The 16,663-nt window shown below is 45.3% G+C and overlaps 1 protein-coding gene and 1 long non-coding RNA gene across 2 annotated transcripts in view; one reads left to right on the forward strand and one right to left on the reverse strand.

Annotated features, from left to right (window-relative positions):
* Window positions 1-16,663, forward strand: part of FBXW8 (F-box and WD repeat domain containing 8) — a 111,028-nt gene that overhangs the window by 87,164 nt on the left and 7,201 nt on the right. Inside the window, exons 10-12 of the mRNA XM_015586811.2 lie at window positions 11,071-11,244; window positions 13,788-13,898; window positions 14,499-16,639. Coding sequence (XP_015442297.1) covers window positions 11,071-11,244; window positions 13,788-13,898; window positions 14,499-14,643 — 430 coding nt within the window. The 3' untranslated portion in view covers window positions 14,644-16,639. The remainder of the gene's footprint in view (window positions 1-11,070; window positions 11,245-13,787; window positions 13,899-14,498; window positions 16,640-16,663) is intronic.
* On the reverse strand, window positions 13,531-14,490 carry LOC102883463. Its single transcript, XR_439121.3, has 3 exons — window positions 14,324-14,490; window positions 13,757-13,917; window positions 13,531-13,657 (listed from the first exon to the last, which is right to left on the reverse strand). It is a non-coding gene; the product is annotated as an uncharacterized LOC102883463 (long non-coding RNA).

Consider the following 16,663-nt stretch of genomic DNA (forward strand, 5'->3'; position numbering starts at 1 on the left):
GGGATTCCAGGGGGGGGGGGGGGGGCGTGGTTCGGGACCATAGGTTACGTGTCAGAGTTTGTTTACAGCGTGATCATTTAGGAGGTCAACCACAGCTAGACTCCCAGGAAGCCAAGACTGTTCCGGAGAAACCTCTGTTTCTGTATAACGTAGCTCAGTTAGCTCCAGAGGAACAGTTACAGCTGATTGTCATGGCCGCTGTCAGCAGTACGTCGGGCTGTCGGTTAGGAAACCTACATGGACTCAGTAAAGCTGACTTCTCCCCTGGAGCAGGGCTGCCTGCTTACGGGCCCATCGCCAAAAGAAAGGCTGAATGCTCAGGGTCAGAGGGCTCTTGGTCACTTTGAAGTTGACATCTGACCACATTAAGTCCATTTTTTTAGTAAGCCAGTGTTTCGTTTTATTTTTCGAACCCTCCATCTCTATGAATGCAAAGAACAGACGAGTGACTTGGAGTTGGGGAGGGGGCTGTCCAGAGCGGCCTTTAACTGGAGTGGTCTGGGTCTGCATACCAGCTGTTTGGCCACTGCTGGTGTGTCATGGGCTCACCACCACGTATGGTTGTTCTTTAAGAATCGGAATAGCAGTGTTAGCAATATGAGTTTTGAAACACGGGTTAAAAAATTGGACATCTGGAAAAAGGAAGGAATAAAAAATCTGAACTTTTAAAAGTAGTAGAGGGAAATCTTGTCTGGTTTTTTTCCCCAAAAGCTTAATAGCTGTGAGCGGGATCACTTAGAGGTACACCCAGGATTGTGCAGCTTATGTTTTATTTCAAAAGTGGGAGTAAGGGGTCAAATACTATGAAGAGAACGATATCCTTGGCTGTTAATGGCTGATGCAGTTTTTAAAAACCTGAAATTTCCTTATTTTTAATGAAAAAAAAAAACAATTTCCAGTGCATTGTCTTACTTTATAAATAACTTGAGAATGAAATGGACTCTAAATGTACATAAAACTGTCCCAGCTTAAGACAGAAATAATTTTTCATTAAAATAAGGAAATCAGCTTGAGTTAGTTTGCAAGGGTGTAATTTTGCAAGGAGTTTTTTTTGGGGGGGATGGGTTGAGTTGGAAATAGGCTGAAATGAAAAATGAAAAAAAATAGCTCACTTAGCCTGTCACCCTTTCCAGAAAAAAACAGAAGATAAATGGAATCTGATGACAATTAGAGACTGATTAGAGTGGAAACTTCGTTATTATTGGATTGTGCTCTTCCCTTGCTGGTAGAGAAGGCTCTAAAGTAGGGAGGGCCTGGGAGGGGACTTTGCACAAGAGTTTTAACACTGTAGATCAATGAACTTTTCTAAATGCATATTTTGTCGAGAAGAAAGAGCAGTGAGTAATGTTAGAGGAGGAGTGTGTAAATTAGGTATCACGACGGGGTGCTTGTTCCGTTCTGCTCACCACAGTACCTTCTAGTGCTCAGTGAGTGCTTAACATTGTGTGTTTTGTATTTTTTCTAAGATTTACTTTTCTTTTTCCCTTACATTTTCACATCTTGAAATCATGATGTGTCTTTCACAATGACATCTTCAAACTGATAGAATTTAAAAATGTTATATAAAGTAATGGTGCTTCTTAACAATTAATGCTGTTTTCAATGAAATGAAAGTATGTATTTGTTCAGTTAAGGCAAGAAGGAATGAACAGCTTAGGAATTAGAACATTTATGAGAAGCTTGAATGGGTTACCAAGCGAAAGTCTACAGGAAATAGACCGCTTTGGTTTTTACTTTACTTTTAACCTCTGTTGGGAGTTCATTGAGCACTTAAAATCTCTAAATTTGTCTTCCACCAAATTTGGGGAGTTTTTGGCCATTATTTCTTCAAATATTTTTTCTGCACTAAACCCTTTCTCCTCTGCTTCTGGGACTCGAATGATATGGATGTTAGACCTTCTGATGTTGTCCCACAGGTCATTGAAGCTCTGTTCATTTTCTTTCCTGAACTGCACTTTCTACAGATGGCATACTATCTGTTAGCTTCAGGTTCACCGACTCTTTCCTCTGTCACTCCAGTCTGCTGTTGAGCCCATCCAGTGGATTTATTTTAGATTTTGTATTTTTTGTTTCAAAATTTCCATTCAATTCTATTTCTCTGCTCGCTCTGAATGTCATTTTTTCTTACCATTTTACCTTTATTTCGTGGAATATAGTTACAATACCTGCTTTAAAGTCTTTGATGATTCCCCAAATTTGGATTATTTTAGGGTTGACATCTGTTCATCATTTTTTTTCTTTAAGAACACATCACATTTTCTTGTTTTTTTTTTTTTTTTTTTTTTTTTGAGGGGGTGCAGTTATATCAAGTAATTTTAGATTGTATCGTGGACATTCTGAACATTTCGTGTCCACTTTGAATCCTGTTACACTGTCCTCTGGAGAATGTCAAGGTTTTTTTTAAACAGACACCCTGGTTGGGTTCATACTGCAAGTTCTGTCTTGCCTTCCGTGGGTGGTGATTCTAGTGTTTGTTCCATTTCCAGAGGCTTCACGCTGCTTCTCTGGCTCTGCCCTACACCTGTGCCATTCGGGTCAGCCTGAGGCGGCAGTGGATTCAGTCTCAGTTGTGCTCACAGAGCCTCTCTGTACTGCCTTGGTTCTGTCCTGCACAGCCCAGAGTGGGGTTCGTGTGGGGCAATACAGAGTCATGGGCTCCCCTGTCCAGTTTCTTCTCTTTATCCCTATACTTTCCAGCCTTCGGAGGCTTCTTTCCCTGAGCCTCTGATCAGAAAGTGGGGTTTCTCTCAGTTTTACCTGCCTGCAATGCTACCACTAGGCAGCTATGTGACTAGGGACTGTCTCTGGGGCAAAACCACAGAGAAAAGAAAGGGGAGAAAAATCCACAAAGACCCTCTCCCCAACACACACACACACACACACACACACGCACACGCACACGCACAGGCACACGCACACACGCACACACGCACACACGCACACACGCACACACACATAAACATGCTGAATTCAAGGAAAGGTAAATAATTTGATGTGGCTGGAGCACAGGGTACATGGAGAAATGTAAATATTCCGCCCTCTGGATTGCAGGGGCCCGTTTGCTTGGTTCTTCAGAAATATGGAGTTTCTATTGGAGTTCTGCCTCCTGCACCACCATACAGGTCTGCTACTGGAGCTCATACTCAGGGCAAGACAGAGAAAAGAGGGAAAAAGTGGAAAACCCCTTCCTCATTTGGCCACTTCCTCCATGGTCCACAATCTTGACTTAACTCTCCAGAGTCCTCAGCCGTTTGCTTTCTGTGTTTTGTCCAGAGGTTTTGGGTGTACTCAGCAAAAGGTAGTAGCAGTTTTGGACTTACTTACTCCATCTTTGCCAGAATCAGAACTCTCACTTTCTTTTAAATGATTTAAATAAACGCTGTAGTTGGCAATGGGGGCTGTGGTAAACGAGGTCCCTTCCCATTCTTTACTGTTTTGTCGTCTGTGATGTGCTCATTCTTTTCCAGTGAGCTCAGTGACCTAGCATGGAGAAGCTTCTCAGTGGTCTGCCGGGAGGGATCAGAATAAGAGTTGGGGGTGAGGGCACATGTCAGGGTGTTAGCAGGTTGCCAAGTCGGCATTCACTGTACCAAAAAATCCCACTGCCTCCCCCCGTCCTCCCACCCCGTAATCTCGTTTATTTTTTTAATTTTTAGGAGCATTATTGAGATAAAGTGCACATACCTACAATTCACCAATTTAAATTGCGCAATCAAGTGTAAAGTTTACAACGTTGTACAACCATCTTCAAGTTAATTTTAGAACATTTTCGTCACCCCAGATAGAAACCTTGTGCCTATTAGTAGTCCCTCTGCATTCCCCCCAAGCCCTCCGGTTCTGTCACACTAACCTGCTGTTGTCTCTATGGGTCTGTTTGTTTTGGACATTTCATATAAATAGAATCACATAATATGCAACTTCTTATGATTGGCTTCTTCCACTTAGCATAGTGTTTTTAAGATAAATCTGTATTGTAGCACGAATCACTATTCCATTCCTTTTTGTAGCCCAATAGTATTCTTTTGTATGAATATGCCACATTTATTCATTCAGCAGTTAATGAACATTTGAGTTGTTTCCATTTTTTGATTATTATGAATACTGCTGTTATCATTCAAGTACAAATTTTGTGTAGGTGTATGTTTTTAATTCTCTTGGATATATATTTAGGAGCTGAACTGCTGGATTATATGGTAATTTTATGTTTAACTATTGGAGGAACTTGTAGATTCTTTTCCGAAGTGGCTTTACCTTTTCCTAGTCCCACCAGCAGTGTATGAAGGTTCTAGTTTCTCCACATCCTCACCAACACTTTCTGTCTCTGATTATAGCTGTCCCCAATGGGTGCGAAGCGGTTTTGGTTTCATTCTCTTGACGGCTAATGCCATTGAACATTCTTTCGTGTGCTCTTTGGCCTCTTTGGGTAAATGTCTTCAGGTCTTTGGCCTATTTTTTAATTGGGTTATTTGTCTTTTTATTTATTGAGTTGTAAGAGTTGTTTATGTATTCCAGATACCAATCCCTTATCAGATATGACTTGAAAATACTTCCATTCTGCAGGTTGTCTTTTTACTTTCTTGATGGTGTCCTTTGAAGCACAAGTATTAATTTCGATAAAGCTCAGTTTGTCTGCTTTTGTCACTTGCGCTGTTGGTATCGTACTAAAGAAACCACTTCCTAGCCCAGGGTCGCAAAGATTTACTCCTGTGTTTCCTTCAAAAGGTGTTTATAGTTTTCGCTCTTAACTGAGGTCACGATGCATTTGGAGTTAATTTTTGTATATGGTGTGAAGTGGGAGTCCATCTCATTCTTTTGCATGCGGATATCCAGTTGCCCTAGCATTACATGTTGAAAAGACTATTCTTTCCCCCTTTGAATTGTCTTGGCACCATTTTGAAAATCAATCTACCATAAAAATAGAGGGGTTATTCTAGGTATGCTCATCTGATTAAAATTAAAAAGGATATTAAAGTAAGCTAAATGGTTCTGCGTTCCCAATTTGGATCATGTGCCTCATTATTTTGGTGTCATAGCCATCATCACGTCCACAGGTGGCGTCACGGGTGGCTTGCTGTGGATCCCAGAAGGTTCAATCTAGCAGAGCTCTTCACAACCATGTCATGCTGGCCCAGCTGGGGAAGCAGGCCCAGCAAGGCTGGGTGGTCAGTCTGAGAGGCTTCTGACTCTTTCTGGGCCATATACAGAAAACCTGAAGCTTCATCACGGCCTTAAAACACACAGAGCTCTAGGCGTAGCCTCAACTGGGCTGTTTTTCTTGGTGCTGCCTGAAATGAATCATTCACTAAAGGCCATCATCATTGCTATATAGATAAAGCTATTGATTTTGGCATATAAGGTTATATTAAGATCTTCTTTAATAGCCCAGGTTCAATGAGACAAAACAGAATCATGTATTGATTTTTTTTTTTTTTTTACTAGTTTTCTTGATTAATTTGGTCATTTTTTTAAAAGGCCTACATTTTAATGCTTTCTTGCTATTTCCCTTTATTTTCCGGATAGAAATATAGCTGAAGGTCAGGTCCCTCTTAATGAAACTGCCGAGCCAGAGTCAGAATAGGCTTCGTCTTTGCCATCAGGTACAGTTTGCCTTATTATTACATGGGACTATTTAATCCAAAGCAATGGGAAGTGAGCCCTGAATTGTGACCCCCAATTAAAGAGTCTCAGAGCTTACTCCTTGCCCTGACAAATATAAAGTTGGGATGTGCTTCTGGTCCTGCTGCCTGCTGCTAGAGAGCGAGCGAGTGGGGCGTAAATGTTGTATCTGCTCCATCTGCAAGTGTTGTATTAAGTTATTCAAAGCTCTTAGCACAGGACCAACCAGAGCGTGCCTCCCTCTCCGTTCCAGCACGTTTTCCTGCCCATCAGATGGATGCTCCTCTGTTGGAGTCTTTGGAAGGTTCTCGTGTCTTTTGTTTTAATTGGCGGGCTAGAGCCGACTCCTATGGTGCGATTTTCATTAGAGAGGGGCTGGAGAGAGGGAGTGTTGGAACAGCCCTCCAAACCCAACCATGAATATTAAACATAATACAATTACAGCTTTCGGACCAATTATTTTTCTTTTCAGCAGGCAAAGTTGATGAAATGCTCGCTAGATAGGGATTCACAATATCTACCATTGGCTTCTTTTTGTTTCTGGAATCAGTCGTCTTGGCATATTTTTGTGCCCATTTGCTGTGCTACCTGTTTCCCAGCGTTGAGTATTTGATTTGAGTGCTGAGGATACAGGCTCTGCCAAGGTACGCTGCAGTTCAGGTTGGTTCTGCACGCTGTCAGATGCTCGAGGCAGACACTGGCTTCTTAATGTGAATTGGAATGGCTTGTGTGGAATACGCACACTGTGGTGTTTGCTGTTTCTGTCTGTTGACAAGAAACCAGAGTGATGCCTCTCTAAGGAGATGTCATATAAGTGCTTTCCTTTTTTTTTTTTTTTTTCCTAGGGAGAAGTTTGTCTGATTTGGCCCATTTTTAGTTTAGTTTTTTTTTTTGGTTCTATAAAATACACAAATGCTGTATCTTTTGGTATATTTGTTTATTTTGTTTGGAGCCATCCATGCTGGTATCTAAATACAATAGGAAAACAGATGGCAAACTTTGAACTTCTGGACCAAATTTGTGTTTGCCTTTGTCTCTGTAACAGCCAAACTGTAAATTATGGAGTATAAATATTCAACAGAGGAGCACTTTATGAAAATCACCATGGCAAAATAGGCCCTTATTAACCAAATATGCGCTGAAAAGTACTTGGGCCAGAATTTTCTCTGCCCATCCCTCTCAGTTCCCTGCGGTCAGCAGCCCAGGCGGAGGTCCCGCTACAGCGTAGTACCTCCCCTCCCTCCTCTTACCGTCAGACGCCTAGGGTAAGTGTCCCTCGGATGAGTGTCACTAAGTGTGCACAGACGGGAGCCCTGGTTTCCAAGTGTATTTCGTGTTCCGTCTGCACCTCTCTAGCCCCAGCTCGCTCACGGGGAAGAGGGGGACTGGACGCTGGCTGTAGTGCCGCGCTGCGTTAACGCGGTTGGCCCAGATGCTCACCTCTTCTAGTCAGGAGAATTCACGGGTCTTTCCTCTGTGCTGTCAGACTACACATTTCTGAAATCCTGTTTTACTTAAAACAGCAGACGTGTGGGAGTGTACGTAAGGTATGTGTACAATTTAAAGAGTAACAGGATACCTGCACCTGCGCCACCCGGCTTACGAAGCAGCGTGGCCAGTCCTCTGAAGGCCGCAGGAGCCCGTCCCAGTCACGAAGGAGCTCTCGTTTCTTAAACAACGGGGTCGTGTCCAGAAAGAAAGAAAAAGCCGCCTTTATTCCCCTCATTCTCCAGGGTAACTGCTGTAACAATTCAAGTATGTCTTTCCAGAATTTTCTCTTTAAATATTTTCTACTTCACTTAAACAGGCAACCTACACATTCCAAATGGAATTCAAAAGCACAAAGGCACGTATAAGGAGATTTCGGCCTTCTGGGAACTTATCTTCCCAGCTGGCCTTGTCCTCAGCTGTGACTGCTTACCTAACAGCTGGCGGTCTCCAAAGGCTGTCTGCGCATGCACAGCGTATGTCTCCCCACCTGTCACACCTGGGGTCTTCACGGATAGTAGTGTCCTGGTGAAGCTGCCAGTCAGTGTGCAGAGATCTGCCTCATTCTCCAGTGACTGCAGGGGCCACTGCGTGGGCGTACCGTAACTGCTGTAACTAGCACTCAGTTGATGAAGCTAGTTAATTGTGCCATCCAAATTCATGACAACTTAAATGTTGTTTCTAATTTTTTCTGTCAGTCTAATTATCATTCCTTCATAGGTAATGTCTCTTTTCCTTAGGTTGCTTTTAAGACCTCTTTTGACTTCTGCATTTTCCTGCTTTTTTGATACTCTTAGATACCTATTTATTCTGATTAGTGCTCAAGTGTGAGTATGCCTCTTTCACTAATTCTGGAAATATATCAGCCATTAACTGTTTGAATATTGCCTCTTTGCCATGCACTATTTTTTTCCTTCTAGAACTTCTTTTGGACATGTGCTGAACTGTCCCCTTCTGTCTCTTAACCCCTCGTTCCCATTTTTCAAGTGTTTATCTCTTTGTGTACCATTCTAGGTAATTTTTCAGATTTATCATCTAATTCACAAACTTTTCCAGACAATCTAATAAATTTAATTTCAGGGTCTACATTTTCATTTCTAGAAGTTTTATATGGCTTTTTTTTTTTTTTTTTTTTTTAATAAAGCAGGAGACTCAATATTCCCACTCCCTCCCCCCTTTGGTTGGGCCCAAGTCGTATAATGTTGCCCCTGCGTCGCGGGAAGATCCATACACATCGGCTCCTGAGAGTGGCAACTGCCAGCAGCCTCACCCTCACCACACGTGCATACAAGCACCTGAACTTGCAGCTCAGGCTCTCCAGGCTGGTTTTCAGCGTGGGCCCTGGGGAAGCCGCTTCTTTTGTGAGCCCAGCAGTGCATTTAAAAGGATGTAGTTGTGTTTTATCCAGCACTATTAAGTGATTTTCAAGGGGAGGGTCATCAAGTTGTCTGAAACAGAGGCCGCATTCTTTTGCTACTGAAAACATTGCCATGGGTAATGGCCTTGTACGTGTGTGTGTGTGTGTGTGTGTGTGTGTGTGTGTGTGTGTGTGTACACGGCTTGCACATATCCTGGATAAGTTCCCAGAAGCAGAATGCCTAGGTCAAACGAGAAGTGTATTTTTTATTTCGTTGACTATTGCCACATCACTCCCCAAGAGGGATTTCTGCTCCTGTCGGTGGTTAAGTACCTATCTCACCAGGTCTCACCAGCATGAAAGGTCTCAAGAATTCTACCAGACTTTCCTTTGCTGAGTAAATAGCTGACAAGTGGTGTATTGCATTGTAGTTTTATTTCGTAATTTCTCTCACTACCAGTGAACTTGCTTTGGTATAATGTATATGGTAGAACTCCAAGATGGGAAAGTTATAAAGTATTTTGCCTTTAATTGCTATTATAAGTGGGATCTTTGATTACATTTTTAAAACTAGTGGTTGTACATAAGCTACCTATTGATTTTGGCATTAATTTACATTTGATTCTGAATTATTACTGTAGTATCTTAGATTGTCATCTCTACTGATAAATTTATCCACCTCATTTTCTTTTATCTAATTATATCTGATTTTTACAAAAAATAACACTAGTAAAAGGATTTTTCATCAAATTTCATTTCAGCATCCATGGAAATGATTGTGTCTTTTTGTTTTTGTTATAATATGGCAAATTATACTAATAGATATTCTGGATGGATTCTCCTGTTTGCAGAGTACTGCTGTGGATTCTATTAGTTGATATTTTATTCCGGTTTCTCCGTAATAGAGTGCCGGCTTTGTGTCGAGTTTGGACGCGTCCCTCTTTTCCCGAGAAGCAGTGGCCACGGCCCTGGGGTCACTGTCCTTCCGGGCTGGGCCAGTTTCGGGTTCTTTTTTTTGCGGGGACATTTGCTTCTTGAAAGCTTTCCCAGTTTGCTCTTTGTTACTTTATCTATTTGGATTTTCTGTCTCCGACGGTCATTTATTCATCTAAATTTTCAAATTTGGAAATTTAAAATAACTCAAGAAATAGAAAAGCTGAAGTAGATTATAATGAATAAAGAAACTCAATTACTAGAAAAGGGAGGAGAATCTGTCTACAAAAAAGAAACTAGGTCGATGTAGGTTTGTTGTTTTTTTTTTCCTGGCAAGTTCTACCAAACCATTAGTGAACTGTGCCCTTTATCATTGTAAAGTACTCTCATCTACTGTTTGCTCTGAAATCCCTTTTCTGGTATTAAAATGATCACCTCTCTTCCTTGTCACTGCAAACGTGCCGTTTGTGTATAGCGTATGTTGCGTTTTGCTTTGTGACCCATTCGAAGCACTTCTTGCTGATCGGTAGGTTTGTCCTGTGTGCATCTATTGACCCAACAGACACGCTGCGTCTTTCTTAAGCCATCTGCATTCTCATACCACATTTCGTGTTTGTTTTATATGTTACTGTTTGGCTGGTGTGTTGGCTCCTCACTGTTCTCTCGGTATTTTGCTATATTACTTTCAGAGAGTATCGCCAGATAGTTCATTTTGAGTCCTTTTCTGTTAAAACAAAAACGAACTCTTAATTATGCTTTCAAATTTGGTAGGTAAGCTAGTTATAGAATTTTCAGCTTAAATAATTTTCTTCCTGAGCTCTGAAAATAATCTGTATGGATGCTCATATAACTAAGAGCTTAGGACATGGAACATGTTTCAGATAATTCCTTCTCACATTTTCTTTGCGAAACACATCTGCGATCACGTTTAACATACTAGCACTGTTTGCCCAGCTCCGCTAATAGGTGGTGGGGTCTCTTCCTTTTTTGGCTTGCAGCATAGGGTCTGTTCAGTTCACCTGTACAGAAATGTTGCCGCATTCAGTTTTAGCTCTTGTGGCTTACTTTTATCAGAAACTAAGTACATTGGCGTTTCTAGTGGATGAGAGATTTCTGCTATGCTTTAGTCAACTATAGATGTTCCCTTTCCAGATTTCAACAAGATGGTAATGAACTTACAAAGTTGAGTTAAATACCCAAAAAGTGTTATTTTCCTAACCAGGTAAGGGTTCGGGTTGCAGACAAGCATAACTGATTTACCTCCTGCTCTTAAAAGAGTAAAATCTCTGTGCTGACAGTTAAACTTAGCCTTGAGCCAGCCTTCGAAGGCTGACACCCATGTGTAGACAAGTGCCAGTCAGATCTCAACTTCCCTTTGTGGACTTGTACCCAGGTCACGTGTCGTCCCATTGAGCAGACAGGGTCTTGAGTCTGTCTTGTTTCGTATGCTTTTAAGTCATTCTGATTAAGCAGCAGTGAGTACTCTAAACTAGTTCATTTTTGTTGCATCTTGATCTCCTATGACAGTCTACTGATAAGGAGATCACATTTTATATCAGCATTTAGTTGTTTGCAAGTGAAGGAGTTTTATATTCTTGTGCACAGACCACAACTGAGGACGAATTTGTCATTTTGGATGTTAGCTCTAATCTCTCTGCTCATCTTGGGCCTTCCAGGGTGAGGGTCCATGACCTCCGCACTGACACCATCGCCCTGTCGCTCTCTGCCCACCAACTGGGAGTCTCTGCAGTCCAGATGGATGACTGGAAAATCGTCAGCGGAGGCGAGGAGGGCCTGGTCTCTGTGTGGGATTATCGGATGAACCAGAAGCTGTGGGAGGTACATTCTAGGTAAGGCTGTCTCTTGGTGTGTTTAGTAATAACAGTCATGACATTAGCCGATCTGTAAGCCAGGCACTGTGCTCAAGGCCATCTGTGTGTTACAATCCTCACCGTAACCCTGTGAGCTAGTTACTGCTATTAGCCCCATTTTTCAGATGAAGATACGGAGACTAGAGAGGCAGGTCCTCTCTCACATCGTTAAAATTACCGTAATTCATACCTTCCTTTGGTAGAGACCGTCTGGGACTCCCCGACTGAGGTGCAGGCAAGAGGGCGTGTTGCTGGGCTGCAGCCGCCCGTCTGCCCACAGGTGGGAGGGAGGTTGGCCCACCTGCCTCTACTTTAAAATGTCTCGACCTCCATGATGTCATTTTCTGCCCATTTCTTGGACCTTCCTTACACTGTTTAGAAGGGCACTTAGGACTGACAGTATTCGGGCTCGAACTAAGAAATTTGCAATTTTATCCTTTAATATTAAGAGATACCGTCCCAAGCACAGGCACGTGGCTTCACGGATGTGAGTACATTCAGTTAACGGGGCCTAACTGGTTGAGCATTTTCAAGCTTCCTCCTGACTTTTAAAGGAGAGGCAGCCTGGGGTCATCCTCACCTCGCCTACAGTGGGAAATCCTGCTTTTGAGGCAGTTGGGGCGAAGGCCACAAGCTTTCTCCCCAGCTGTCCCCCAGCCCCCCTATAAAGATGTTCTGGCGCAGTGGACTCTGAGCATAATAGTAGAGAGCATCCACAGAGGGCGAGGCCTCCGAATCCCCATCAGCTAGACCTAGAGAAGGCAGCACAGTCTACGTTTTAAGTACAGGAAGTGGCAAGGTTAAAAGAAGAATTTGGTTTCTTCCTCGGAGGGTAGTGGTAGTGAGTGCCTCAGCCAGCAGCTTTTATCAGACTAGAGCCCTGGATGAAGCCTGCACTGCCCGGCCCGGCCAGCCCTGCCCTACTTGGAAACCCGCTGCACAGGCCCTTTTTCTGGCCTCTCTATGATGCACAGCGCTGCCACCAGGTGGTGCCAAAAGGCAACTAAAACTCCCACACAGTGGTGTTCCCGAACGGTTGCCTTTAAGGAAACCCTTTTATTTGTTTTAAAAAGCTAGCTCAACCTGGCCTCTAGGACAGCTCCTGCACCCAGAGAATGCCACCAGCCCCTCTCCCGGTTCCCATCGGCAGTGCCGTTTAGTTCACTAGGCCTGCACTCCAGCAGATCTCATTCTTCTCTCCCTGAAAAGCTGCGCTCCCGTGGATGAGCCGTTCAGGTGAAGCCAGGGTAAGTAAGGTCTTCCCAGAATCGCCCTGTCCTGGCATTTGCCTTCCTAACTCGTTTGTAAGTGCACATCCGGTTCTCACTCCCCGTTAGTGGCTTGTCTCTCATAAGGTCACCATTCCTACCAGAATGAGGCTGGTGCCTCACTCTACACAAATTCTGAGCAGGAGCCCGAGCTCACTCAAGTCCTCACCTGCCACACTACTGGTGCGATTCTCCTCTGAGCGCTGGACCAGCTGGCGCCTGGTCAGTTTCCTGTCCTGCCCAACTTCCACCGAACGCCCCGGGTCCTCCCGCCCCTCCTCAGCCAGCTCTCCCTGTCGTCACCTTCTGTCGGTGACACCATCAGTCAACCAGTTGCAAGCCTGGGACTGGGTCAGCCTTCGCTGGTCGTCCCGGAGTCTTGCTCACATCCAGCCTGTGCTTCGCGTCCCTCCTGCAGGTGGCGCTGGGAACCCTGACACGGCTGGGCTCAGGCTGCCCTCGTCACTCTCGAGAGAATCCTCTGCTCTAGCCAAGCAGCCAGGACCCGGCCGACCCTGTTCCTCCCCAGTGCTGAATTCTGTGTCCCATCTTGGTGGCTTGTAACATCCCTTGTGCTCTAGACACACTGGCTACATTTTGTATATCTCACCTCCTTAACTAGTCAGGCATCTCTGATGTAGGCAGCTGCTTGCATTGGACATCCTTTTCATCCCAAGTCTTCCGCTCAGTTCTGTGACCATACTAGGCACTGGATAAATTTTTTTTAGAATGAGTAAAAAAGCCTTTGCTATGTAGATTTCAAGCCATTTTATTCCAAGATTTTCTGAATGTGCTTTCACAGCCCAGAGTATACACGTAGTTCCCTGACTTCACGACTCAGGGGCCTTTTATGGGTCACCACGGAATACACCCCCAGTCCCTGTGCATGGGGAACCTGGCTCAGAGAGCTTGAGTGACTTGTCCCAGGCCAGCCATGGGGGGCAGAAACGGGGCTGTTCTCTACCATGCTGCCGAGTTTATCTGTGTGTCCAAAACACCACGTTGCTGGGCAACCGACCAGCATGCATCGGGGGCACTGGGACTTGCTTACAGAGTGGCCTGGCTCCGACCAGCATTGGGAGCAGAGGCGAGACACCACCCTTCTGAGGACCCCGTTTCTTCCTCTGTAAGAGAAAAGCGTGGGTTCTAGAGTCCCGTGCAGCTCTAAACTTTCAAAACTGTGGTAGCAAACGCAGGCCGTGCCCAGCTTCGGTGGGACTTACCTTTACAGGAGCCCCCCGCTTTGTGTTCCAGACACCCCGTCCGTCACATCTCCTTTAACAGCCGCAGGCTCATCACGGCCAACGTGCCCTACGAGAGGGTGGTGCGGAGTGCCGACCTGGACGACTTCGCCACTCACAGGAGGTCAGTGGGTTGCGCTGGGCTTGGAGGTGTTCAGAAAAGACAGTTTAGTCTGATTTTAGTGACAGCCCCACCAGGCCACGTTGTTCCCTACAGGATGCACCCTCAGTCAGCCAAATATGGATGCAGGGGAGCGGTACCAGCGTGCAGCAGGTGCTGAGTGCCTGTTGTAAGCGTTTCCCACGGGAGCGCACTGCTCCTGCAGCATGGCTGCAGGGGATGCGGACCGCAGGGAGGGCTGGCCATAGTGCCGCAGGGAGCCCAAGACAAAGGGCTTAGGGACCCGGTGGTTAGAATCTTAGCCCAGGCCTCCTGTGACTCAGGTGCCTTTTCTCAGTAGACTGTGGGCTGGCTTCTGAGCAGCCTCGCTGAGGCCAGGTGCCGTGCCTCCCAGCACTTAATTTCCTCCGTTAAACTTGTCCACTTACCTGTTTATCTCAAGTCCCAAGACTTTGAGTGTCCAACGCACTGTGGGCCCAAAGGGTATAGCTGTTAAAATGAATTGCCGTCCTGCCTAAGGAGATGCCTGCTGTGAAGACAGAAGCCCGAGGGGCGAGGGCTGGCAGGGGGCGCTGACCCTGTCTCCATCTCTGCTCTCTCTAGGCACCGGGGGCTGGTCCATGCCTATGAGTTCGCCGTGGACCAGCTGGCCTTCCAGAGTGCTCTTCCCCTCTGCCGTTCGTCCTGTGACACCATGGCGGGTCACAACTATGACCTCGCACTTACTTTTCCCTACGACAGTATTTAGGGAGCAGCCTCGGTGGGAGAAGGGAGAAAACGGGAAGAACCAATTTGATGGAGCTCTGCACCAGATTTTCAGTGCTTGGGGGCAGGAGCACCACCCCAGGGTGCATTTGTGACACCCCACATTCCCAAACTGCCTTTGCTTCTCTGTCTCTAGCTGCCTGTGAACAGCTGGAGTTTGTCACCCTACTCTGTTCCCTCTCATGGCTTTGCGTACCGCCACACACTGATGACTCAGATCCATACCTCCTTCCCCCCACACACCTCCACTTCCTTAGCCCTACGTCTGCTCCCTGCCTGTCTCCAGAGCGACACCCCCAGCCAAGCTATTCTGGCCCCAGCTGGGCTCCCTTCTCTCCCGGACGCCTCGTGGATCTCCCCTGTCCTTGTGTCCACTGCAGTGCAGGGCCTGGCTGCGGCACCAGGTGAGGCCCTGCTGCGGCCTGCTGGCCCCTTCCTGGTCCCCAACCTTCTCTTCTTTGGGGATGTGCTGGTCTGAGCCTGGAGGCCCCAGCACCCACCCCTCCTCTGGGCCTGAGATCAAGCATTCACTCGGGTGGGTGGCCTTCTCTGATGCCACCACCTCGTATAAACCTAAGGTAGCAATACTTTTTCCTCAGAGCTTTTACCAGTTTATAATTATATATTTATACCATTATTTCATTACTGTTTTGTTTACTATTGTGTCTACAACACGTGATCCAAAGTAGATAATTTCTACATATTCATCGAATAAACAGCCACCTTCCAGGAGGGCTGGTAGGTGATTCCAAATAGAGACTGAGTGAGAAGGGGAAGAGCTATCAGAGGAACCATCATGTTAAGCCACTAAGAGCAAACAGGGCAACATGAGGGAACTGTTCAGTTTGATAAATAGCTTCTGTTCCCAAGGATTAAGAGGCAAACCCTTGCATTACTCTTGATTTAGAGTGTTCTCAGCCGCCTAATATACCTTCAAAATATCAAAGCAAAAAACTGACAGAACTACAAATAACAAAATCCATGCTCATAGCGGGTGAGCAATGGATCTAATCAGTAAAAATACTTCGCATCAGAAGGATTTACAAGCTCGGTCCAGTAGACGTATGTAGAATCTTAAACCCTTTCAGATACTCACAGACCGTGTGCAGAAAGTGACCGAGAAGGCCTCAGAGATTGAGACCACACAGAACAAATTCGGTGCCCCTCATCCTCAGTGCAGTAAAAGTAATCAACAAAAAGTTAATAAAAACATACCTGCAAACGCCAGACACTCCTGAATTAACTCGATCTTAGGGAGGGAAATCGAAATGGAAAACATGACCAGAGTGACCGTGAAAGTGCTGACTACCGAACCCAGGACTGAGAGAAGTGACTGGAGTAGAGGCACCAAGCTGTCACTCAGAGCTCAAAGAGGTGCCGTGACCGCAAAGAAGAGAGGAGGCGAAGCATAGAAACAGGCTGATGAGACAGAAAACCAGGCAGTAGTAATGTTTCGTGAAACCCGAAGCAGTTTTCGAAAAGACAAAATACATAACTCTTGATCGAGAAAAGGACACAAGGGACTGTCGAGAACAGGAAAGGAGACAGCTGTGGACACAGAAGACTCATTTTTCAGCGTGGAGGTAGTTTGGCCCCCAAAGTGAAGTTTTTCTACCGTACACGAATGTATAAAATTGGGAAATGCGTGCCATTACTCAGAGCCCTGGAACCTTGAGTCGTGAAGGTTTTCAGATTGCTTAAGATATCCAGTCGTTAAAAATCCACGTCTAGCGGAATAGGACAGCGGAGCCAGATGGAGAGCTGTGACTGGGGACCGTGTCTTCACAGTCCAGAGCTCTGCTCTCTCAGACTGCCTCCTGGAAAGGCGGCATCGTCAGGAGGGCTTTCCGCTTCCTTTCAGCCAACTTACCTCATAAATGAAGTATTTACTCTCATTGGCGTGTGGCGGCCTGACCGCCTAGTGACCTAACATGATAAGGTTTTCATCTTTCACAGTCTTAACGCAACTGGGCCTCTAGGTAAAGTATGTCACTTCTATTACG

This window comes from Pteropus alecto, unplaced genomic scaffold (genome assembly GCF_000325575.1).
Source record: "Pteropus alecto unplaced genomic scaffold, ASM32557v1 scaffold113, whole genome shotgun sequence".
NCBI classification, from domain to species: domain Eukaryota; kingdom Metazoa; phylum Chordata; class Mammalia; order Chiroptera; family Pteropodidae; genus Pteropus; species Pteropus alecto.